This window comes from Lolium rigidum, chromosome 7 (assembly GCF_022539505.1).
Source record: "Lolium rigidum isolate FL_2022 chromosome 7, APGP_CSIRO_Lrig_0.1, whole genome shotgun sequence".
Classification (NCBI taxonomy): domain Eukaryota; kingdom Viridiplantae; phylum Streptophyta; class Magnoliopsida; order Poales; family Poaceae; genus Lolium; species Lolium rigidum.
This window is the reverse complement of record NC_061514.1, coordinates 33,433,703-33,459,697: the sequence shown is the minus strand read 5'-3', so window position 1 is coordinate 33,459,697 and position 25,995 is coordinate 33,433,703. Positions and strand designations below refer to the sequence as shown.

Sequence of the window (25,995 nt, the reverse complement as noted above, 5' to 3'; positions counted from 1 at the left end):
TCAAGTCAATCAAGTTACTAATTTCTGTAATCCTACATAGCAATCTGTAACTGATGACACTCTCTGTAATCGTGTACATTTCTCCCTTCTGAATGTCAAGCAAACGACTACACAAGCAGTAGGGCTAAGGCAACCAATCTACTTCGGCCCAGCCAGGCCCGGCCCATGACCCATGAGTAGCCTCGTCCGCTTCCTCTTCTCCCTCGCCGCCGCCATCGCCGCGGCCTCCCTCCTCGCCGCCTCCCTCCGCCGCCGCGTGCAGCCGTCCCGCCTCCCCGAACAGCTGAACCCCGGACCCATGGCAGCCCGCAACCGGAGCTTCGTGCTGTGGCTGCACGGCCTCGGCGACTCCGGCCCGGCCAACGAGCCCATCCGCACCTTCTTCACCGCGCCGGAGTTCCGCCTCACCAAGTGGGCGTTCCCCTCCGCCCCCAACGCCCCCGTCTCCTGCAACCGTACGCATCCGGCAACAGTATCCTCGTCCCTCCCACCATTACAACCTCATCGAATTTCAACTTTCTTTTGAAGATTCTTTTTTTAGAGGAACTGAAGATTCTTTTTCATCTTGCAGATGGCGCTGTGATGCCCTCTTGGTTCGACATCCACGAGCTACCCATGAGCCCTGTGAGTTCACTTATTCACTCACTCACACTTTTATAAGCAGCCGAGACAAGTAGCTGTAACAATGGACATTCATCTGGCTCAAATCTGTAACGTGCAGGGTTCACCACAAGACGAAAGTGGTGTTCTTAAGGCTGTGGAGAATGTGCATGCCATGATCGATAGGGAGGTAGCTGCTGGCATTCATCCTGACAACATATTCGTCTGTGGGTTCAGTCAAGGAGGTAGGAATGGTGCACTCTGCTGGATGTTTACCATGAGGGCAAAGTTTTGTGCTCTGAACTACTCCATATAAGTATCGCCATCGTGTGCCGGACTGCAGGTGCTTTAACTTTAGCAAGTGTTTTGCTCTATCCGAAGAAGCTAGGTGGTGGTGCAGTGTTCAGTGGCTGGGTCCCTTTCGGTTCGTCTGTGATTGAGAGGGTTTCTGCTGAAGCAAGGAAGGTATGTGACACTGTCATCCCTTGATGCATTCTGCTTAGTTTAGCGTATGATCACAACGTTTGAGGAAACTCAGATTTATACTATAGGTTGCTTAAATTTGAACGACTAGTCGACAAGGGACGTGGTTGGTGCTGTTTATGTCCTGCCTTGTCATCGCCCTTTGAGTAGACATGATTTTTCTTATGCATCCGAACAATGCTAGAATTCGGTCTACACTGGTATGGCCGTACCTAGGATCCATCGTCTAAGGATTTTTCATTTTTTGTTGCATTGTGTATACACCTGGTACAAAACCATGTAGTTATTCCACTTATTCTTGATCAACATGAGCATACTCAACAACTGAATTATGAAGGTATTTTTTTGGCACTTCATGTATCGGATAACAATAATGTACTGATCTGAATATTCCCAATTGACAGTCACTCTACATGAACTTCAGGTGTTTCCTAGTAGCTGCTTGAAACTAAATATCCAGTGTTGCCTCTTAAAGGTGAAATGTTGCAGTATCCCTACTATGATCCAACCTTACATATAAATTATCACATTTAGGAGGAAGAAGTTAAGGTTGCCCCCCTTAGAACCTAGAAAGTATGGCAGGGAAAATTGGCTATTTTAGGAAGAAGTCTATGGGATAATAAATCATACCTGTAATTTTGTATTTTACCACTCAACTAGGATGTTATTGTACACAAAATTGATAAGTAACCCTATACCTTGAAAGGTGCCATCAGCAATTTTAGAAACATGTGGGTGATATGATGTCTGATTTAACCTATTACATCGAGCAGTGCTAAGTCTTTGTGCTGATATCATGTTGCATTGACTTTTCTGAACAAGAACGTATGGACGAAAAACAAGGAGATTTCAGTCGTTTTTGAACATGCTTAATGCAATTAGCTTCATGGATTGAAGGACGCACTTGCCTAAAAATTTAGTAAACTTCAAAGAGTGTTAGATGAACCTTTCAATACATGGGTAGGAGTTTAAAAGTGAATTTGAAATCTTTATAAGACCATTCGTTTTATTCGGCTGAAATTTATTCCCTGAACTTTTCAGACACCTATTCTGTGGTCACATGGAGTGGCTGACAGAGTGGTCTTATTTGAATCTGGTCAAGCTGGCCCTCCATTTCTGCAAAGTGCCGGTATGAGTTGTGAGTTCAAGGTAATATTCTCCAAGTTCTCTTTCCTCTCTTCAAGCGAGGTTCAGTTTCATGTTTCTTCGTACAACCCTTTGATATCTGTGTTAGCTCTGAGCTTTTCAACTTCTCATGCACATCTATCAGGCATATCCAGATCTGGGCCACTCGATTGCGACGGAAGAGCTAACCTCTCTTCAGGCGTGGATCAAGGGTCGCCTGAAAGCATCTCAGGATAAGGAAAGCTAGTGGTGTTCAGTTTGGGCTGCTACCAGTTACCCACTATGGCAAATCAGCTAATGCAGCCGTAATCAAGTTGTATTTGTTATCGATGAATTTAGATGATCCTAGGTATTCTTGAGACACTGTCGTCCTCATCAATGTGTCGACTGATATATGACTGGAATTGGCGTACTACTGCCTTTTACGTTTCTAAGTATGACCTGCTACCTGAAGATCGTTGCAGAAATTTGTAGATATACCTTCTCTTTTTTATTTCACAGATTTTGCCTTTCCGTGCCGTCCATCCTTGGTTTTCCACATTCCGTTGTCACCAATAAAAAATCCGTGGTGTACGTTGTACAGACGGCTTGTAGAAGCTGTCCATCCATTCAAGTAAGATACTGGGATTCTGTTGTTTCGGACATTGGATATACCGAATCTCATGTCCTTTCCGAACTTTATAAATGTGGAATCCATGTCCGCTCTGGACGAAAGAGAAGGAAGGCCATGTCCTTGCCTCTTTGGATGCGTCCTTTTATTAACGCTCAATACACTTGCAAAACTGACTAGCCACAATGGGAGTATCATAGGTAGTATCATGCATGTTATGTAGGCAAAAAATTTATGTGGCACATCAATAAATGAGGAGAGAGATGAGAGTAGTAATTATAGGTAGATACCGTATCATAGCACGTAAAACTAGAAATTTTAGTGACAAACACATCATGTACACATATTTGCATTGAGATTCTACAAAACATTTAATATGATGAAACTAATTCATAATATTATGCATTGTAGATGTTGTATCATAAACTAATATCATATGTATGATACTAGTCTATGATACTTCCCATTGTGACTAGTCTAGGCCAGCAGTTCCAGGCGTTTCGCTTTCCAAAGTGATGAGAATCAGTGAGGCTTGGCTTAGGCTGGTCATAGTGGTAAGTATCATGTAGTAGTATCATGCATATGATATTTATGTATGATACTATCTCTATAGTGGGTAGTATCATAGAGTAGTATCATAGACATGCTATATTTATTGTTTTTTAGAATCTCAATGCAAATTTGTATATAAGATTTGCTTGGCATTAAATTTTCTTGTAATATGTGCTATGATACAGTATCCACCTATGTTACTCTAATCTCCTCTCTCCTCCTTAATTAGCTGCCACATCATCATTTTTGTGGGACCAATATGCATGATACTAGCTATGATACTAGCACTATGGCCAGCCTTAGTGGCTTGTCTGAAGCGCAGAGTCAAAACTGAACTGCCTTGGTCTTGTTCAACACGTTCCTTTCCAAACTTACAAGGAGACGCGCCGGCTTTACCGTTTCTAAGTGCTGACCATTTCAAGGCCAACGTAGTACCAAGTACAGCGACCTGTGGTACTTCGCCAGGCACGCACTTGACTTTCGTCGCCAGTTATAAACTTGACAATCTACGAATGAGAGTGACCCAGACTAGTCATCGAAATTCCAGTCGAGCAGCCGCTACATCTCTGTCATCGCACGGTGGAAAAATAGTGGTCCGAAGGTGAATTCCAGACTAGTTCAGAACTATTTGAGTGGCCAAGCTTGCCTTCAGAAAACCTCGTCAGTAGGCAGGACATTCCTATTTCTCGTTTTCTACTAGGACGAGTAGAGTAGCATTTCTGTTCCAGGCATATTTAGACGAGAAAGTCCACTTCTCGTCCTTGAATTCTTCGCATTTCATCTTAAAACATACTTTTAGCTTAAAATGGACCTCGAACTCTTGGAATAGTCTACTTTTCATCCTTTTTAGTTGAGTTGAGAAAATCGTTGACATAAAAAGAAAAAACTGTTAACCATCCGAATTGGTTTTGAAGCAGATGAAGCACAAAGTAGCTGAGATGTGAAATCCAACATCTTAATGCAAGAAAAATTAAGCCCCTATTTCCTAGAACTAGTCTCTCGCACGGTTTCTTCCTCTCCCAATTCATTTGAAATGTTGCGCCACGAAGGACCACTCGCTTTGCCCATCAGCATCGTCATACCTCTCTGCCTTGCATGGTTGCCTTCAGTTTTTGGCCACCCATGACAGATGACTCAGCAGGAATAAGGACTAAAAGTGAATGATTCTCAAAGTATAAAGTTCATCTTGTACCAAATGGAAGTTTTAGAAACAAAAGTGAACTTTCACAAGAATTGAAGGACCAAAAGTGAACTTTTTTCTATTTCAACTAAAAGATTTTGGTACATATCAACAGGATTATAAACCCGAACAGGCTAAACTCTGTAAATTTAGTTCACAATTTTTCTACTCTATAAGACTATAACATTGATCAAATCTCACATTATATTTCCTCCAAATGCAGGTTCAATAGCGTTTGGTATGAAAGCAAAGGATATTTAGTCCGCTCGTGTTTGGTTCGAATGGATGTGGGTTACTTTGAGATGGAGCCATTTTTACTGAAGTGGACATTTGATTTTGGCAGAACTTGTCTTTCTTTTCAAATTGTATGTCACCTACTAGTATTTCTAAATTTTGTACGTGCTCCATTCCGATGGATAAGACTCGTGCACGCATTTCATAATTTATCTTTGACTAACAATTCATGCATTATATAAGGAATTTTTGATATAGAAATAGTAATTAGAAAATGTTTTTTTGATGCAAACTGATTTACTCCAAATAGCTCAAAATAATTGCCAAAAAATGGATTTCACACTAAAACATGTATAGGAGCACGTCCTTCTCCGTCTACATTAACTCGAACTAGGGATATGGGTTACATGGATGGAATCATACACACTGAAATGGGCATTTGATTTTGGCAGAATTTTCGCTCTCCTTTTTACGGTCTCCTTTGATTTATAGGATAAAAAAGTGTAGAAATATGAATCATGTAGGATTGAGATACGCCATCTATTTCAAATCTATTTGAAGAGGGTTTCTCTTTGATTATGGCGAAGAAATTTTCTATAAGGTTAACATCATTTTATTTTCTTATGAAATATTGTTACAAGATTATGAAATTTCGTTACAAGATTCTTATGGGATATCTATTTCCTATAGGATATTATTCTGTAAATCAAATGGCATCTAAATGAAAAAAGGTTACAATCATACATTAGGTTAAATTCCAACAATTATTATCCCCCTTGCTTCGGAAAAAAAAAGAGTACTCCCTCCCTTCTTGTGTACATGGTGATAAACTCAAACTCCAGGTACTCAGGACTTGCATGTATCCTTAGGTTATAAATTTGACGATAATAATGGAACATATGTATTACAAAATATATATCGTTAGAAATCTTAGATGTTCTACTATCTAATGATATAATTTTTGTATTATATAAATGATATTATGTTGGTTAAATTGACAACCTAGGAATACGCGCAAGTCCTATGAACTGGAACGGAGGGAGTATATCAAGAAAACAAAAACCAATTATAGACAACGCGGTTAATTATGTGAGAATGATGTTGTGCTTTAGATTAATTAAATGTGTTGCATGAGGTATGTCATTCTCTATAGTTGCATGCAACGTTAGCATTATTAAGTACTCCACCATAATGTGAGGCAGAAATGTAATCATTCTTCTCGACTAGTGTTATATTATTGACAGTGGCTTTATATTCAGGAAAGATGATACTCTCTCTTTTTAGACGTGCATGTGTACCTAGGTTGTCTTTTTTATCTATATAATATAAAGCCATAAATTATACTTCTACAATACAAAAATTATATCATTAAAAAGTATGAAACCTAAAGTTTCTAATGGTATATTTTTTGTAATATACTCCCTCCGTCCTGAAATAGTGTACATTCTAGCTCTAAAATTTATTCTGAAATACTCTAAATTCTACTTTTAGTCAACAACAACACTGAAAACGAGGTGGTTTTACTCTCTTTATTGGATGTTGTTATTTTCAATGTAGCTTGAATTGGTTGTTCAAATATCTAAGTAGTACTAATAAATGCACTACTAATTTGTTTTATTTTTTCTAGAATGTAGACTAAATCAGAACGAAGGGAGTATATCTTAGTACTAAGTTGGTTAAATTAATGATCTAGAAATATATGCGTAGGACTAGTAAACTGAAACGGCGGGTAGTACATTTGTAATTCTACAAATCAGAAAACCTAAACGTCTCTTAAAAAAGAAAGGCTAGGACGACGAGTGACGTATGTGAGCACGTCTCTCGAGATGCAAGCTAGCATCCCCATAACCTGTCGATCTCACCGGGCGCAGCATCGCTCATCGGCGCAAGGGACACCAGGAGGCCATCACCAGCCCGGAACATTTGCACCCCAAAAACAGGTGCCTGTTTAACAAAGAAAATCGATAGAGCCTCGGGTAGGAGAGAAGGTAGGCATGATTCGTCGCCACAGTCTTTCGAGCATACCGAAGCGAACAAAAGCAAAGGTCCCGGTTACTGTGCCTCGTGCTCAACGCCGCACCACTTGTCCTACAATTACCGTAGGACGCTGCTCGTACTTGCAGCGAGCATCACATGTCGCTGCTCCTATTTGGTTTATCTGCTTATCGTGTAACGCAGGAGATAAAGCCTATGCGGATATACGGAGTAGGAATTAAAAAACTCGAAGACGAGAGCGAATCCTCGACAAGACGGAGAACATTGTCCAAAACATGCCATTGATGATGTGGAGGGGGGGTCGTATATAGCTTGGGCATGAGTACGGCTCAACGTACTCCTAACACTAGTTTAGTCTAAACATCTTGTTGCATAGTTTATGGTGACCGCAGTCATGGTTTGACCATCCTAAGCACGTGTCGCAGCTCGCCGTCCACACACTAGCAACGACCTACTAGGCGATGATGTTTGTTACCTCTCCTAACTGTGGGAAATCACTCGTCCCTAAGTAACTTACACAAGTTAAGAGCATCTCCAGCCGCGTCCCCCAAACCGTCCCCCAAAACACGCCGGATCGAGCGTTTGGGGGACGTGATTTGTTCGTGCCGCGTTTGAGGGACGTCGCTCCCCAGCCGCGTCCCCCAAACGCCGCCCCCAAACATTAAAAGTACTTTTTTTGGCTAGAAAAAAACTATTTACTAATATTCAAATCGGTTGAACATAAATAAATTATATATAAAACTTCGGAAAAATATAATTAAATACATATAAACTATCTACTTCTTCTTCTTCGCCGATGGCCCGCGCTCGTCGTCGTCATCGCGGTGGCGCTTCTCGCTCGTCACCTCTTCCGAAGAGGCGGTGTCGGCGCCCGACGCGTCGGAGTCCTCTCGTCGTCGGCGGTGCTCGTCAGGCTGCGCCTTTGCCTTTGCCTTTGCCTTTGCCTTGGCCACCGGCCTTGGCCTTGGCCTTGGCCGCCTTCGCCTTCGCACGGCCACCGCCGCCGCCGCGTCCTCGCTCTCTTCTTCCTCCGCGTCCTCCTCCCGGCCCGGCGATTCCTCCTCGTCGTCAACCGGCGGCGGGAAATCGTCGCCCGCTGCTCGGCGTCCTGGCTCTCTCCCACCAATGGCGCCAGCCAGCAGGCTTTCCCTCGCTGGAGGTGTCGGACGGGAGCTGGGAAATGTAGCTCATCGTCGCTGGAGGTGTCGGATGGAGGCTTGGATGAATAGTGGCATACGTACGGCGTACGTACGGGTCTTATTGAGCGCGGATGAACGGCGGCGCAGAAGTCGAAGAGAGCAGCGGTTGCTCTTCCGATGAGTCGGCGCTCTTTCCGGCGGGGTTGGCGCGTCGTCGACGCGGTTGCCAATTCGACGGTTCCGCTTCCTGGCAACTGCACCGTCGCTACGTATGTGGCGGTTGAGTGACCGTGCCTCCTCGCCTCTCATTTTGTTGTGTCCGACGTGCCCGGTGCGTCCCCTGTGGGATGGGGACGGACTCGGGACGCCGGACACCGTATCGGGCAGCACCGGACAAAAAAGGCCTTTGGGGCGCGTGGCTGGAAACGTTTTTTTGTTCGGCGCGCCCCAAATCACTTTGAGGGACGGTTTGGGGACGCGACTGGAGAGTTCTCAAATCGCATCACAGGCTACGAGCCATGCTACTTCTCCACACAGCGCCATGTTGCTCTGCCCGGTTCACGGCGTTTTCTTGCACTGCGCCACCAGTGTGGTGCAGTGCGGCGTCGCTGTCGATGGTGACTGGGCTCCTCTGCGGTCTGAGCCACCGCAAGCAGCGCAACAATGCCCCTCACGGCACACCGAGAGCGACGCATCCACGAGATAAAACCCACCATCGCCAGGACCCATGGATGCAACATCGTACCACCACTGACGGCCGTACCCAGCAGTACACTCCCTGAAATTGGATCGCGACATTCATGGTGCGCTTAAATATCTGCTGGAAATTCATCGGTCCAGTCCATCGAGATGCTCCATCGTTGCAAAGGCCGGAGCAAACACACACTTCCTGGAAATTCATCAGCCCATCGATTAGAGTGGGAGCTGCACCATCCGTTTCATGATAGTTTATGGCAGCCACAATATGCTAAATAGTGGTTTTAAATTATAATTTTGGCTTTTGTCATTGGTTCCCTTCATCGTGTAGGAAATTGTCATAGCAAAAACTATGGCATGTGAGCAAGTAGTTGCTCCTAAAGCCAAAAAAAATCTCTCTTTGTTGTGGGTCATAGAAAGCTAATGAGAGAGAACAGAGTTTTTTGGCAATCTTGAGAAGCTTAGCCATTTGATACCTAAGCTATTTTCCATTATGTCGTATATTTACTTTTTGGCAACATTGTCATTGCTCTTAGAGCGTCTCCAACGATGGCCCCACGTAAACGTGTTGTGACGTATTACTATTGGTCCAAATTTGAGCTAGAAATATGCCGAATCGACGCGCTACAGATTGTGTGCGCTTCCCCGCGCAGTCCTTGGAACCGCATGACAATAATCGAGCGGCTGCTACGCCTTCCGCCTCACCAGTAACGGTATACCAAAGTCTGCCTTACCATCAAACCATTTGTTTGATTGTTGCACTGGTATTGATGTTGGTCGTCATGGGTCATTTTAAAGGCAAAAGGAGGCTTTCCGTCGCAGGCAGAAGAATGACATGTGGCTCGATTCAAAGTACGACCTTGGTAGCGGCTACTGGCTAGCTGCTCTTCTACAAGGAGCGAGAGGTGGCTAAACCGTTTCAACGGTGAGCACCCACCACCATGGAAGAACATGCCCAAGTGGATCACATTCTAGTCAAGACTCGGTCACGGCGTCAAGAATGTCATTGAGAACGTCCACGGTGTAGCACTCATTTGGTTGGCTATGGAGGCTGGCATCATCGCCCTTGACTTCGATGAGGAAGGACAGGGGCTGCAGGTGGCGTCTGGCGGCACGGGCGCTCGACCCAGGCAAGGAAGCCGGACTTTATATTTGTTTAGTTACTGTTTATGTTTTTTTTCGATATAGGGAAGTTACTTTTTATGTACCTTTCGGTTCTTCCTATTGTTTCATCATTTTTTTTCTATGAGATATATTCCACCTTAAACTGATAATAAAATGTGGTGTTTTCCATCTCATGTGTTGCCCAAACGGACAAGGGGCGGCACGGCTGATTTGTATCAACGGTTCGATCTAAGCGAAACAAAAAAAACGTCGCCAATATCCAAAATTGATCGAACAGCTGAAGATGCCCTTAGCACAGATTCCTATACTGAAAATGCATTTATATATGTCCAATGATTTCTGAAATTGATTCATATTTTAAATATGTTTTTAATGATATAATTTTTTTCCAATGATATAAATTTGTGAGATATAACACATATTTTGTTGGCTAAATACCAGTCAATGTTTTATCTCAAAACGATAATATTCTAATAAACAGGTAACGTGATGAATATAAGGCTACATCGTTTTTCGTGTCAAACTTCAAGTAATGCTTTACCAATCAAATGTAAGTTATATTTAATTCAAAAATATATCATTGAAAAGCTCGTTGGAATATACATCCGATGATACAATTTTAAATAACATGCAACTCACATTTAGTTGACCGTATTATTAATAAAGATTTAACTTAAATAATGAAACCTTATACTCCCTCCGTTTCAAGGAATAAAGCGCACGCGTATTCCAAGGCAAACTTTAACCATAAAAATTAAGCAACAAAATTTTGGTTCTATTATATGTAATTTAGCATCGTTTGATTCGTATTGAAAAGCACTTTCTAATGATATTAATTTCATACAAACAATCTTTATATATTTGAAGTAATCTTAGTCAAACGAAAAACACGTAAAACGAAAATGTCTTATTCCTTGAAACGGAGGTAGTAGTATTTAAGAAGGGAGGGAGGAGCAGAGGTAGGAGATGAATGCCAAGGGCGACATGCCAATGCGCCGTCATAAAGGATCATCTTCTTTCGGCTTTCGCAGCGTCCCCTGCCATCATCCGAGCCTTCCATCTCCTTTAAAAAGAGAATCACCAATGAAGTAAATAATGAGCATCAAACGCAGCAGCAGCGAGCGTTTCTTCCTCACTTTTTCTCCCCATCGATGCTGTGCTGTGAGCTCATTATGATTCGCCTCTGCGGCGTACCGGCAGCTCCCTTGTGTACCTTGGACTGGAGCAGCACAAACGCAGGCAGGTGCATTGTACGTGGCCACAGTAAATAAATGTACTGTAGTAAATCCGTGTCAGGTCACCTGCACCGTGCCCCGTCCATGTCCTTCGATCTTATCACCATCAAGTCTCGCTTTCGAGGCGAGCTTACCGGCTACAGTGACTCCGCTGCAAACAAACACAAACAGTATCCATGGTTCCTGGCTTTCTCGATATCCAATAGAAACCCAAGCTGCTTTGGTTGCCGCAACACGTCTGCAATTTTGTTGGCACTAGAGGGAGGCGGCGGTTTGCGGTGAGATCATCCGAGCATTTGCTTCGCCGGAAAAGGGATCGGAGATTGGAGGGAAGCTCGGGATGAATTTGGCGGCAGTAGTACAATTGGTGATTAAAGTGCAGTAAGTATGGTGGTGCTGGCTGTACTGGTAATAAAGGAGAAGGGCTCGTAATTTCTGTGGAGTACACGTCCTCGCCGAGCAGAGTGGGAGCGAAACTGCTCCGATTAGCTTTTGCTTTGCAACTAGTACGAGCAGCAATTCTCCTCGGATTCTTTTAGGTTGGAGGAGTACCAATGGGGAGAAAATATCTAATCCATCCTTTTGGCCCGTCCAATGCCTCCACAATAGAGAAGAGAACACAAAAAGGGGAAAATACTTTTGCCTCGTCCAATGCCACAATTGAAAACACAGAAAGATGGTCTCAAAGAAGAGGTACATTTCAAAAAGAAAAGGTTTTCAGAGGTACTATTAGCACGGGAACTTGCTCCTTTTCGGTCAAATCTTGTACACGTTCCACTTGTTTGTTTGTTGGTGGTGTGATGATGATGTGTTTAGTTTCTGTTTAAAGGCAAAAACTTTATCGGCGAAGAGAGAGCTGCTCAGACTAAATTCAGTACAGTAGTAGCAAAATCAATCAATCAAGAAAGGGGTACACAACATGATTCCATTTCCATCGTTCATGGAGATGTGACCAAACCCCACTCACGCAGCGCGGGGGAGCAAGCTTAACGAGATCTTTACAAAATCTAGGGTTTACGCGGATGCTTTTGCTTAACAGAGAAGGCATGAACAAGACGAGGTGGCCAAGCACTGAGCATATCTTGCGCTTTATGAAAGGCTAGTAACACAATCTCAACAAATCTCCTAGCAGTAGTACGTAGAACGAATCAATGGCAAGAGCAAAGCAAGCTAACACATGTCAATGGGAGAGAAGGGGGAAATGGGAAGGAGCTTGCAAGAAGTTCCTTGTTGTTGTTGAAGCAGGGGAGCAAAAATATGTTACATGAGAGGAGGGAGTGTGGGGGATTTGGTTCTGATTAAACCCATCTTAATCCCCCTCAGCTCCAGACCTCAGGGATGCTCATCATCATCATGAGAAATCGAAAGAAAGAACAGCAAAAAGTGTTCTTGAACAAAACAAACAACTACTACCGGTAGCCTTACTGACCTTGACGACCTCGCCATCTTGGCGGTCTTCTTCCTTCCTTGCTCCTAATCTACAAGAACGGCTAAGTAGAGGCGGCTGAGGTGGGTGGCTCAGGTCCAGGCGGCCCAGACCTTCTCGCCGATGAAGCGCACGAGCTTCCCGACGGCGCTCTTCTCGGCAGAAGCGCTGGCGCTGCAGTCGCTGTCGTCCGTCAGGGCGTCATCGCCGTCCCCGCCGCCGTAGACGCTGTCGGCGCCGTCGTCGTCGTCGCCCTCGTAGTCGCCGTCGTCGTCCGCGCCGCCGTCGGAGGCGCAGCAGGGCTGGAGGTCAACGCGGCATGCGTCTGGCAGGGGGGCGTCGGCAGCGGCGGCGGAGTCGAGGGCGTGGCCGGCGCGCCCACCACGGCGGCGGCGGCGGCGCGTGGGGCCGGCGGGGCTGGCGGCGGCGGAGGAGCCCTCCTCGACGGCGTCGATGATGCGGTGGATGAGGTGGCGGTTGGGGGAGGCGTCCCAGCGCGCCCAGTAGGTCTTGTAGCAGCCGAAGCAGCCGCAGCCCATCTCCGGCTGGTGCGGCCCGTTGTGGCGCTTGGTGCTGCGCCGACCACTTGGTGCTCCTCCGCCGCCGGTGCCGATGCCGGAGAGCAGGTAGGCGAGCACCTCCTGCTCCTCGGGCGCGAGGGTGGCGGCGAGGGCGAGCAGGGCGGCCGGGAGGAGCGCGAGGGCAGCGTCGGGCGCCGGCGGCGGCGCCGGGTGCACCCGCCGGCCCTTCCCCTGGTAGAGCTTCTTCATCCCCGACACCGCCGGCCTCGCTAGCTCACTTGTAGTGGTCGCTCGCTCGCAGCCGGCAGGCAGGCAGAAAGGTTAGGTGCGCACCAACGAAAAGGGCGCGCGCGGAGGATGGATGTGAAGCTCCCTGGTTGCCGGCGGCAGTGGTTGGTGGGGGTGGGTAGGAGCTAGCTAGTCGTCGGCTGGGAGGTTGCTGTTCGTCCCCAACTGCCGGATGGCGCCCCCGCAGCTCTTCTCCGGTCAGCTCAGGCGAGGAGAAGGAGAGAGGGTTTGGGTTGGGTCTGGTGGGTGGGAGGAACTGAGGTGTGGGGATAGGAGGAGGAGAGCCCTATTATTGCACCACGGGTATCTGATATCTCACTGCCTCCCAATTTCCCGGTCCAAATTGGCTTTTGGTTTCTTTGGCTTGGCTACTTCCGTACTCCTACACTTGTGGTGTGTGATCTCCTGTTTGGTCGTGTCGCCACGCCAAAGAAAGTCTCATTTTTTCTGAAGAATCGGCAGCCAAAGTCTTGGTTACGACCACGTAAACGGAACACGGTCTACGGCGCAGGCACGGCGCGGCACGCACACGAGTGGACGCCGTGGCTCCACCCGTCACGTTCAGACCTTGTTAGCAGCAGCCAGTCACTCAGGTCACCACCTACCACTCGCTACGCTACTAGCTCCATCTATCTAGTGCAGCCACGGTGCAAAGTTTTGAAACGGAGGCCATAGCTTGACCTAGTCTCGTTAGAGCTCGTCGAGTTTATTAGCGGAACACCGTCACGAAAGACCTCACGTGCAGTCATGAGACACAACCGTCGCGAGAGCATCCCTAACGCCGGCCAACCTGGCTACCCAAACATGTCATGCGCACACCACCTCAATGTCGACCGACCGTCGTTAAGGTTGCTCGTCAGTGTTATCGTCGTCACCCCCTCCACGAGCCAGAGGCTCCGACTTCACGAAAGAAATGACCTACTGGGAAGTCCTCGCCATAGCTAGCGGCGTTGCAAAGCCCACGTCGGACCATGCCAAACAACCGGCAATCCACGCGCGCAAGCAGGTTCGATTTTGATGGTGAGGTCTGGAGAGGACATGTGCATGACCCTGATGACCCACAAGTATAGGGGATCGCAACAGTCTTCGAGGGAAGTATTACCCAATTTATTGATTCGACACAAGGGGAGACAAAGAATACTTGAAAGCCTTAACAGCGGAGTTGTCAATTCAGCTGCACCTGGAAACAGTACTTGCTCGCAAGAGTTTATCGATAGTAACAGTTTTATAGCAGTAGCGGTAGTGAAATAACAGATAGCAGAGTAAGAAAGACAGCAGTAGTGATTTTAGTAAACGAGCAGGATTAAAATATCGTAGGCACGGGGACGGATTAACGGGCGTTGCATGGATGAGAGAAACTCATGTAACAATCATAGCAGGGCATTTGCGGATAATAATAAAACGGTATCCAAGTACTAATCAATCAATAGGCATGTGTTCCAATTATAGTCGTACGTGCTCGCAATGAGAAACTTGCACAACATCTTTTGTCCTACCAGCCGGTGGCAGCCGGGCCTCAAGGGAAACTACTCGGATATTAAGGTACTCCTTTTAATAGAGTACCGGAGCAAAGCATTAACACTCCGTGAACACATGTGATCCTCACATCACTGCCATTCCCTCCGGTTGTCCCGATTTCGTCACTTCGGGGCCATTGGTTCCGGACAACGACATGTGTATACAACTTGCAGGTAAGATCATAAACAACGAATATCTTCATGAATCAATAACATGTTCAGATCTGAGATCATGGCACTCGGGCCCTAGTGACAAGCATTAAGCATAACAAGTTGCAACAATATCATAAAAGTACCATCTACGGACACTAGGCACTATGCCCTAACAATCTTATGCTATTACATGACCAATCTCATCCAATCCCTACCATCCCCTTCACCTACAGCGGGGGAATTACTCACACATGGATGGGGGAAACATGGCTGGTTGATGGAGAGGCGTTGGCGGTGATGGCGGTGATGATCTCCTCCAATTCCCCGTCCCGGCGGAGTGCCGTAACGGAGACTTCGGCTCCCGCGACGGAGTTTCGCGATGTGGCGGCGTTCGGAGGGTTTCCGGCGACTTCGACTTCCCTCCGGCGTTTTTAGGTCGAGGCGAATAAGTAGTCCGAAGGGGGCGTCGGAGGCCGGCCGAGGGGGCCACACCACCTGGCCGCGCGGGCCCCCCCTGGGCCGCGCCACCAGGTGGTGTGGGGCCCTCGGGCCTCCACTTCAATTGCCCTTCTGGCTCCGTTAGTTTTCTGGGAAAATAGGGTCTTCTGCATAAATTCCGAGGTTTTTCCCGAAAGTTGGATTTCTGCACAAAAACGAGACACCAGAGCAGTTCTGCTGAAAACAGCGTTAGTCCGTGTTAGTTGCATCCAAAATATACAAATTAGAGGCCAAACAATAGCAAAAGTGTTCGGGAAAGTAGATACGTTTTGGACGTATCAACTCCCCCAAGCTTAGCTTATTGCTTGTCCTCAAGCAATTCGAGTTAACAACCGAGCGATAAAAGAACTTTCACGAACACCTTTGCTCATATGATGTATATATTCTCATGATATGGCTAATACTTAAGCGAGTTCATAATGAGACACATGCAAATAAGATCATCTAACAGACTATGTCAATCATGGAGAGGTACCAACAATTAATAATAAGCATCATGAATCATGTATATAAGCAGGATTGCAATGTTCATAAGAGAGCATGATAAAGTGGTATCTCGCTTGCTCGTATTTGATTGGCAAAACATAAATGCCCGGGCACCTTTGAAGTTCATAGAAAGACTAGAAGTAGTGATTGTCAAAAGATAAATGCATCAAAGTTATACCACAATCAATCATATTTTGAGACAAGCATATTGTACTAAGAATGACAGTTGTGCTCTCAAGAAAGTGCTCAAAGAAATAATGGAGACACAACATAAAAGTAAAAGATTGACCCTTCGCGAGAGGGAAGTAGGGATTAACATGCGCTAGAGCTTTTCATTTTTATAAATCGGGAGTAAAATTATTTTGAGAGGTGTTTGTTGTTGTCAACGAATGGTAATGGGTACACTAACTACCTCGCCAACCGGACTTTCAAGAGCGGCTCCCATGAATTATTGCATATTTATGTGGCACTCCTTCCAACCTTTCTTACACAAACCATGGCTAACCGAATCCTCGGGTGCCTGCCAACAATCACATACCATGAAAGAGTGCCTTTTTAGTTTAGTTTTATTATGATGATGACACTCCCCCCAACCTTTGCTTACACAAGCCATGGCTAACCGAATCCTTCGGGTGCCGTCCAACAATCACAAACCATGGAGGAGTGTCTATTTAAGTTTAATTAATTCGGGACTGGGAATCCCATTACCAGCTCTTTTTGCAAAATTATTGGATAAGCGGATGTGCCACTATTCCATATGAGAGTCCGTCAAAAGTAAATGACAAGGTTGAAAGCTAAACACCACATACTTCCTCATGAGCTATGAAACATTAACACAAATTAAGAAGCATTTTGAAGGTTTTAAAGGTAGCGCATGAGAATTTACTTGGAATGGTTTGAAATGCCATGCATAGGTATTTATGGTGGACACTGTGGAATAACTTGGTTTTCATGTGTTTGGAGGCACGAGCAGCGTTCCCGCTCAGTACAAGTGAAGGCTAGCAAAAGACTAGGGAGCGACAAATCAAGAGAGCAGTAACTGTCATAATCATGCTTGCGGCAAAATAAATTAACTGAGGCATAAAAGTGATACAAGAACTCTGAAGCAATGTAAATCATTGAGGCTTAATTGACTCTTGTTCAGTCATATGCATGCGTGAGCATGTGCCAAGTCAATATAAATGAATTATTCAGAGGAGGATACCACAATGCCATACTTACTTATGAATAAAACAATGCAAGCAAACATCCATGACATGCTACTCATATTAATAGATTGGAGCTAAACATGAGAGATCATAAACTACTAGACTTTCTCAAATAACATATACCTCACATGAACCAACTAAGCATGCTCACATGAATGAGTATATGTACAAAAATGAAAACAAATAGAGTTCATACCAGCCTCTCACCACAATCAGATTGTCGTAGATCGTCATTATTGCCTTTTCACTTGTGTAGCTTGGATAATATGAAATGAAAACCACGCTCCAGCCACCGAAGACCATTGAACTCAAAATGAACTTTACAAACCAAAGAAGAACAGCAAATATTTTTGGTATTTTCAAATTGCAAATAAGAACAAGAGGAAACAAGCAATCAAAGCAAAATCTTTTTGGGTTTTCTTATAGCAAACTAGCAATAGCAAATAAAGTGAAACAAATGCAAGAAACCAAAGCAAACAAATGGTGAAGAGAAACAACAGAAATATTTTTGGTCTTTTTGTGTTTTGGAAAGGAAACAAAGCAAAAACAAGAAATAACAAACTAAAAGAAACACAGAAAAACGAGATGGCAGAAATCTGCCAAAACCTGACAGCAGTACAGAAATCGATTTTAACAAAAATCTTACGTTGCTCAGATCGAAAAGTGTTCAACTAATGAAAGTTAGATAACAACCTGGGGAACCTGCACAAAAATTGGCAGCTCAAAATGACGCCCTGGCTATTTTTGACGATTTTTACAGTAACGTTCCAGAATCTGTTTTCAGGCAGCACTTCCCCAAATATCATCTTCCTCTCATTAGAAAACCACTCAAACGAACAAAACAAGTATGTACAAGTATCCAGCAACCATAATATGCAAAGAATGAGTGATGCCGGTATACCTCCCCCCAAGCTTAGGCTTTTGGCCTAAGTGGAGTTCAATCCCATCGATCCCATGAAGTAGTGTCTCCGTAATATGAAGATGGGTCGTATTCCGGGTATGTGCTAGAAGAAGCACCCGGATATGTGACGGTGTGGTCGTAGGAGGTCCCGACGTCCTCGGAGTCATGTTGCTGGTGGAATTCTTGTATCTTCATATGTTCATCCACCTCCTCCTTAGTGCACGACCATGACTGCCTGTCAATACTTAACAAACCAGGTTGGGGAAGAGGGATTTCCTTCTCCTCCCCGTCAGAAAACAACATTCTATACACCATATTATCTAAAGTAGAGTCGGTGGTAACGAAATGATGACTCTTCATAGCAGTAATATCGAGTCTCCTAGGGGCCAATGGCACATCATTAGGATCAAGAGGAAGATTAAGATATGTTAAAACGCGCAATGCGATAGTTCCTCCAAAAATAGGCCCCCTGGTAGTCAGGCGGCGAGCAATAAGAGCACCAAGATGATAGGTGGTGTCACCAGTAAGTGCAATGTTCAAGAAAGCAAGATGGTAGCTAGAAATATTACTAGTGTTTTCCCTACCAAGAATGCTAGTAGCAATGTAGTATGCAAAATACTTAATGGCGGGAAGTTGGATGTTCCTTATCTTGCCCCGCTGAATGGTGCGACAGTCGTCATCGGTGATCCCTCGGTAGAGCTCCAGCAAGTCCCGGGGGTTGTCATCAATCCTACTTGCTGTACCTACAGGGGCAATGTCCAAGGCACAACAAAAATCCTTCAATGGCATAGTCACAGTCTTACCATAGATTCTGAATGCAACCGTTGGCTCATATTGTTTGTTGTCGAGCTTGAAACTCTCGACAAAAATCTTGGTGAGCATGTGGTATTGCTCCCTTTCATCATTCATATAGGTGGTTAACCCTGCCCTGTTGACAAGGGTCAAGAAATCCTCCGAGTATCCCCGCATTCCTTAGAAAATCATAACATGGAAAAGTAGAAGCATTAGGGGGACCGTGGTCCTCTTCAGGCGCGAAGCTAGGCGCGAGGATGTCTTCATTGTATGATTGCCTAATCCGGGTGGCGGCCCTAGAAGGCCTCCCGGTGCTGGTTGTCCCCTTCTTGAACAACTCTCCAAAGCTAAACTTCTTCATAGCTTCTCTGAAATTTTCAACAAATGACATAAAAATTTTATTTGGTGACATATAATTGAGGGAAACTACCATAGAAACTTGCTAGAGTACTAATCATGCATCAAAACTGGTTTCTATCACTTAGAATAAGCATGCAAGCTCACTAAACATGTTACCTACAGCAGCAAAATATTCAAGATATACTCAACCAAATGAAATTCTACTTGGATGGGTGGAGGAGTCACATACCGAAGAGCAAATGTGCCAAATTTCAGACAGAAATCTGGGCTGAGCAAAGAGATCGAAAAATCTGGAGCTCTGGAGCAAAAACGCGAGAGAGATGAACTTGGTACGAGTTTTTTCGGGAGAGAGACTGTTCTGGGCGAAAGAGATGACGAAGTGGGGCAGAGGGGAGCCCACACCACATGGTGGCGCGGCCACCTCCTTGGCCGCGCCGGCCAGTGGTGTGGCGCCCTCTGGTGCCCCACAGTCATCCTCCGGTACTCCAGTGGCTCGTCGAAAAATAGGACCAACGGTATAATTTTCGCGAATTTTTGAAAACTTTGAAAAATGCACATTTTCTGGGTATTAAGTTTATTATTACTGGCCAGGAAAATTTTTTGAAATCTTCAAATAACTAAAGAACTTTGCAAATTAAAAATGCTACAGCAACTAGAGCAAGTGGAAGAAGAAAGATATGTTGTTTACCTCCTCTATGCATATAAAAAGTATTTGTTAACAAGGTTGATCAAGTCTTGCCACCAAATAAATTTTACATAGCATAAGAAGAAATAAACCTCAAATCAATCATGTTACCTTGAATTGTATTGATATGGATCCAATCACGAGAGTTTGATATTCTTCTTTAGGCTCATATATAGGACAATCGATGGTTCCCACTTTGATAGTTCGCACATTAGAAATAGTATTAACTCCACACGCTTTCTCAATCCTCTTAGGGAAATAAACGGTATGTTCCCTATCATCAACATTGAAAGTAACCTTTCCTTTGTTGCAATCAATAACAGCCCCTGCGGTGTTAAGAAAAGGTCTCCCAAGAATAATAGACATATTATCATCTTCAGGCATTTCCAACACAACAAAATCAGTTAATATCAAGCGAGTTAGTAGTAACTTGAACAGGAACATTCTCACATATACCAACAGGAATAGCAGTAGATTTATCAGCCATTTGCAAAGATATATCAGTAGGTATCAACTTATCTAGATAAAGTCTCTTATAAAGAGAAAAAGGCATAACACTAACACCGGCTCCCAAGTCACATAGAGCAGTTTTAACATAATTATTCTTGATAGAACAAGGAATAGTAGGTATACCCGGGTCGCCCAACTTCTTTGGAATTTTGCCATTGAAAGAGTAATTAGCAAGCATAGTGGAAATTTCCTCATTGGGGATTTTCCTTTTGTTAGTAACAATATCTTTCATATACTTTGAATAAGGTGGCAATTTAATAGCATCGATCAAAGGGATTTGCAAGAATAAAGGTTTCATCCAATCGCAAAATTTATTATAGTGTTCTTCTTCCTTTGATTTTAGTTTCTTAGCAGGAAAAGGCATTTGCTTTTGCACCCAAGGTTCTCTTTCATTACCATGTTTCTCAGCAATAAAATCTTCTTTAGTGTACTTTTTATTCTTAGCATGCTTTTCAGGTTCTTCTTCAACCTCTTCTTTATCAGGAGTATCAATCTTATCATTATCTTTATCATTATCATGTTCATTACCACTTTCAGTTTCAGCATCGAAATAGAAATACTATTAGGATCATTAACAGGTTCGAGAGGATTCTATAACATTTTTATGTTTCTTTTTCTTTTTCTTCTTAGAATGAGCACTAGGTTCAATGCGTTGAGAATCTTGTTCAATTCTTTTAGGATGCCCTTCGGGATATAGAGGATCCTGGGTAGAGACACCACCTCTAGTTGTTACTTCATAAGCATGTTTCTCTTTAGAATTATTCCCTAACAAGTCATTTTGCACTTTAGTGAGTTGATCAATTTGAGTTTGAATCATTTGAAAATGTTTAACAAGCATCTTAACATCATTGGAGGTTCTCTCCACAATACCATGCAATTCACTAATAGCTTGAGAATTTTCCATTAAATGATTCTCTACTCTCATATTAAAATTTTCTTGCTTAACAATATAATTATCAAACTCATCTAAGCATTGTGCAGGAGGTTTCGAATACGGAATATCTTCCCTAGTAAAGCGTTGAAGCGAGTTTACCTCAATCATGGATGAAGGGGGAATTATCTCACATATATCTTCTATTGGAGGTAGATTCTTCACATCTTCAGATTTAATACCTTTCTCCTTGAGAGACTTCTTGGCTTCCCTCATATCTTCATCATTCAATTTAATTAAACCCCTCTTCTTCACTATTGGCGTTGGAGTTGGTTCAGGCGTATTCCAATCATCATAATTCCGGCCTATTTTAGCCAATAATTCTTCAGCGTCGTCCGGAGTTCTTTTCCTGAAAACACAACCAAGCACAACTATCCAGGTATGCCCTAGAATCAATGGTTAGTCCACTATAAAATATATCAAGTAATTCATGCTTTTCTAAATCATGGTCAGGCAAAGCTCTAATAAGAGAGCAAAATCTTGCCCAAGCCTCAAGCAATTTCTCTTCATCTCCCTGATCAAAACTATAAACTCTTTGCAAAGCAAGCATGTTGAGCACTAGCAGGGAAAATATTTCCGAAAGAAAACAGACAAGCAATTCTTTTGGACTTTTAATAGAACTAGGTGGCAAATTATTATACCAAGTTTTAGCGTCATCTTTCAATGAGAATGGAAATATTTTAGCAACAAAGTAAGTACGCTTCTTAACATCATCATAAAACAAGCTACTCAAGGTAGATAACTCAGTCATGTGTTCAACAAGCACTTTCTTTTTCGGTACCACGTAAAGGTGTTTTCTCAACAATAGCTATATGAGATAGATCAAGAGAAAAATCATAATCTTTATCCCTAATGTTTATAGGAGATGTGGCAAATTTAGGATCAGGAGACAGCTTTATATCTAACGAGTATGTTCTGCAAGCAACTTTTTAATTTTTCTTGCATCAGTAGTAGCATTGCATTTTTCAATAAAATCATCATCAAGTTCCACATAATCTTCATCAAGATCATCACTAGAGTATTCAAGTTCGGGTGAATTAACAGGTGTAGTAACATCAGGAGTTTCGAGCATTTTCAATTTGTCTAGACCTAGCAATGGAAGCATCTAGAAAAGTTCCCAATGAACCACTATCATCAAGCACAGCAGAAATATTATCAGTATTATGAGAGTGTTCGGATTCAGCAGATGTACCCGCATGCGAAGCATGTGGCGGTGAAACAAGTTTATCAATCACAGATGGTGAATCAAGTGTAGCGGAGGTACTCGAATTGTACCTTTTCTTGTAGTGGATGGTAATATGGCGATCTTAGTATCGCGAGGTTTACCCATGATGGAGAATTTGCAGCGAACAATATCAATCCAAGTGAACTTCCAAATAAAGCTATGCTCCCCGGCAACGGCGCCAGAAAATAGTCTTGATGACCCACAAGTATAGGGGATCGCAACAGTCTTCGAGGGAAGTATTACCCAATTTATTGATTCGACACAAGGGGAGATAAAGAATACTTGAAAGCCTTAACAACGGAGTTGTCAATTCAGCTGCACCTGGAAACAGACTTGCTCGCAAGAGTTTATCGAGTAGTAACAGTTTTATAGCGTAAGCAGTAGTGAAATAACAGAGTAGCGAGTAAGAAAGACGAGCAGTAGTGATTTTAGTAAACGAGCAGGATTAAAATACCGTAGGCACGGGGACGGATTAACGGGCGTTGCATGGATGAGAGAAACTCATGTAACAATCATAGCAGGGCATTTGCGGATAATAATAAAACGGTATCCAAGTACTAATCAATCAATAGGCATGTGTTCCAATTATAGTCGTACGTGCTCGCAATGAGAAACTTGCACAACATCTTTTGTCCTACCAGCCGGTGGCAGCCGGGCCTCAAGGGAAACTACCGGATATTAAGGTAATCCTTTTAATAGAGTACCGGAGCAAAGCATTAACACTCCGTGAACACATGTGATCCTCACATCACTGCCATTCCCTCCGGTTGTCCCGATTTCTGTCACTTCGGGGCCATTGGTTCCGGACAGCGACATGTGTATACAACTTGCGGGTAAGATCATAAACAACGAATATCTTCATGAATCAATAACATGTTCAGATCTGAGATCATGGCACTCGGGCCCTAGTGACAAGCATTAAGCATAACAAGTTGCAACAATATCATAAAAGTACCATCTACGGACACTAGGCACTATGCCCTAACAATCTTATGCTATTACATGACCAATCTCATCCAATCCCTACCATCCCCTTCACCTACAGCAGGGGAATTACTCACACATGGATGGGGGAAACATGGCTGGTTGATGGAGAGGCGTTGGCGGTGATGGCGGTGATGATCTCCTCCAATTCCCCGTCCCGGCGGAGTGCCAGAACGGAGACTTCTGGCTCCCGCGACGGAGTTTCGCGATGTGGCGGCGTTCTGGAGGGTTTCTTGCGACTTCGACTTCCCTCCAGGCGTTTTTAGGTCGAGGCGAATAAGTAGTCCGAAGGGGGGCGTCGGAGGCCGGCCGAGGGGGCCACACCACCTGGCCGCGCCACCAGGTGGTGTGGGGCCCTCGGGCCTCCACTTCAATTGCCCTTCTGGCTCCGTTAGTTTCCTGGGAAAATAGGGCCTTCTGCATAAATTCCGAGGTTTTTCCCGAAAGTTGGATTTCCGCACAAAAACGAGACACTGTAGCAGCTTCCGCTGAAAACAGCGTTAGTCCGTGTTAGTTGCATCCAAAATACACAAATTAGAGGCCAAACAATAGCAAAAGTGTTCGGGAAAGTAGATACGTTTTGGACGTATCAGACCCACGTAGACGAAGATCTTCATTCCTCATCCATCATCAGTCATCGTCACCGCTCTCCGCCGAGGCTGCAACTCCGACTTCGTAGTTTGAACAAGAGCCAACTGTCACGATCTTCCCCGCAACCACACCACGTTGTTGCCGGCTGCGCCAAACAACAGAAGAAATCCTGCGACTACCACCAAATATACCCTCTGTTCCCTACATCCGATGCACACCTCCAACAATATATGATGCCCCCGATGGGGAATGACGGAGGAAACAACGCCATCATCTGATCCAGTGATCTAGGGTTTTCCCCGGAGGAAGCAGAACGAAGTAACACCTCACCCCGATGCCTTTAGAAAGTATAGATGGAGCCCAAAGCACTGCCACCGTCGGCTCCAAACACTGGCCAAAGACACCCGGATCTGCTCCTAGCTAGAGACCTCCATTTTACGCATCGAACCAACCTCTTTCAAGCCCTTGACGTCGGACAAAACCAGACCTAGGCCAACATGGTAGGGCTCAAAAACTAGATCAGGAGAGCCGCTCTGTCGTCGCCACTTAGCACGGGTGCACCACACGCCTCGTCGAAGAGAACCCCGCCACCGCTGCCCCGCTCAAGCTTTGCACGACGATGCATGCCAGTGCCGGTGGGGGGAGGGGAGTTAGGGAGCGTGTAAATATCGGTTAGGTCTGGGGCACCCCATTGCCGCCGGAGGAGATGGGGAAAGATAGGCCCGGGCGAACAGGAGTGCGACATGTGCCAGATTAAAATAGATCAAGTCAGTATTAATATGCGCTTAGGAAGTTTCGATCCCAAAACCTGCAGCTGAAAGAAAAGGCAGACCCGGCTAACCAACTATCCAGCATTTCGCATGTATAACAAAAGCAGATTAATCAATTATTATTATCCACATTGAATTATAATTCTAATTTTCCAAAAGACATGGGCCCTTTTTAAAATTTGGCACAGGGCCCCATATTTTGCCGGCCGGGCCCCGGGAAAGAGGTTAGAGCATCCCCACTCGCCTCCCCGACTAGGCCCCCGAGCGACGTTTTTTCAATCCGGACGGCGTTATTCGGCCCAGTCGCGCCCCCGGTTCCTCGATTTCGTCCGGATTTGGGCCTAAATTCACTATTCGCCGACGCATAGCTTCCACGCGGCGAGTTAATGCCATCGCCTCGGTAGCACACGCAGCTACCTCTATTTATCGCCGATCAACCGCGTCTGCCCCACATTCACCTCCTCTCTCACCTTCCCCAAATCTTCCCCGATCTCGCACGAACCCGCGGCGGCCACAGCAATGGCGAACGACGGCGCGGCAAACAATGGTTTCAGCCGCCGCTCTCTCCACCAATGGGAGGGGCGGCTCCTTGTAACATCCCAAATTTCAAATCAATGAAGAACAAGAATTTCAATTACCCAAAATTTATAACCAACAAAAACTTTTAATTAGCATATAGTGCCATGCATAAGTGTCTGTGTCAATTCATTGTATGAGCTTGCCATGATGAGTGTTTTCAGCTTGTGTGCTATGTGCTTACCACCTAAAACTCTAACTTGATCCTTTGAAGATCATCAAGAAAATCAAAGAGAAAGAAAAACAAAAGAAATAGAAAAATCACAAAACCCTCACATATGGTTTATGCCATTTTTGCAAATCTTCAACCTAGACCATTTTGGCTTGCACCATTGGTTGGCGAATGTTATTAAACACTTATGAACACTTTTGGAATCAAAGAAACTCAAATCAAATCAAATTTGAAATCAAATTGTGCTCACATGCACTAATGGTCAAATCTGCCAATTTTAGCCTGATGCCTCCCTTTGAGCCTCTGTATTTAGAGTTTTTCAAACCAAACAATGCCAACTCTTTGCACCTCATACAAGACCACATCAAGGTGAACAACTTTGGTAAAAACCACCCCTGCATATTCATCCTAGATCAAAAGATATGCT

The 25,995-nt window shown here is 44.5% G+C and overlaps 2 protein-coding genes across 2 annotated transcripts; one reads left to right on the top strand and one right to left on the bottom strand.

Annotated features, from left to right (window-relative positions):
* The first annotated feature begins 172 nt into the window (after positions 1 to 172).
* On the top strand, positions 173 to 2,683 carry LOC124676316 (probable carboxylesterase Os04g0669500). Its single transcript, XM_047212396.1, has 6 exons — positions 173 to 455; positions 572 to 624; positions 722 to 845; positions 944 to 1,065; positions 2,125 to 2,232; positions 2,354 to 2,683. The coding sequence occupies exons 1-6, from the start codon at positions 173 to 175 to the stop codon at positions 2,453 to 2,455; spliced, it is 792 nt and encodes a 263-aa protein (XP_047068352.1). The 3' UTR covers positions 2,456 to 2,683.
* A 9,796-nt stretch (positions 2,684 to 12,479) lies between these two features.
* LOC124679036 lies at positions 12,480 to 13,397 on the bottom strand. Its single transcript, XM_047214863.1, has one exon. It carries the CDS (start codon positions 13,168 to 13,170, stop codon positions 12,493 to 12,495), a length of 678 nt encoding a protein of 225 aa, XP_047070819.1. The 5' UTR covers positions 13,171 to 13,397; the 3' UTR covers positions 12,480 to 12,492.
* Between the last annotated feature and the right edge of the window lie 12,598 nt (positions 13,398 to 25,995).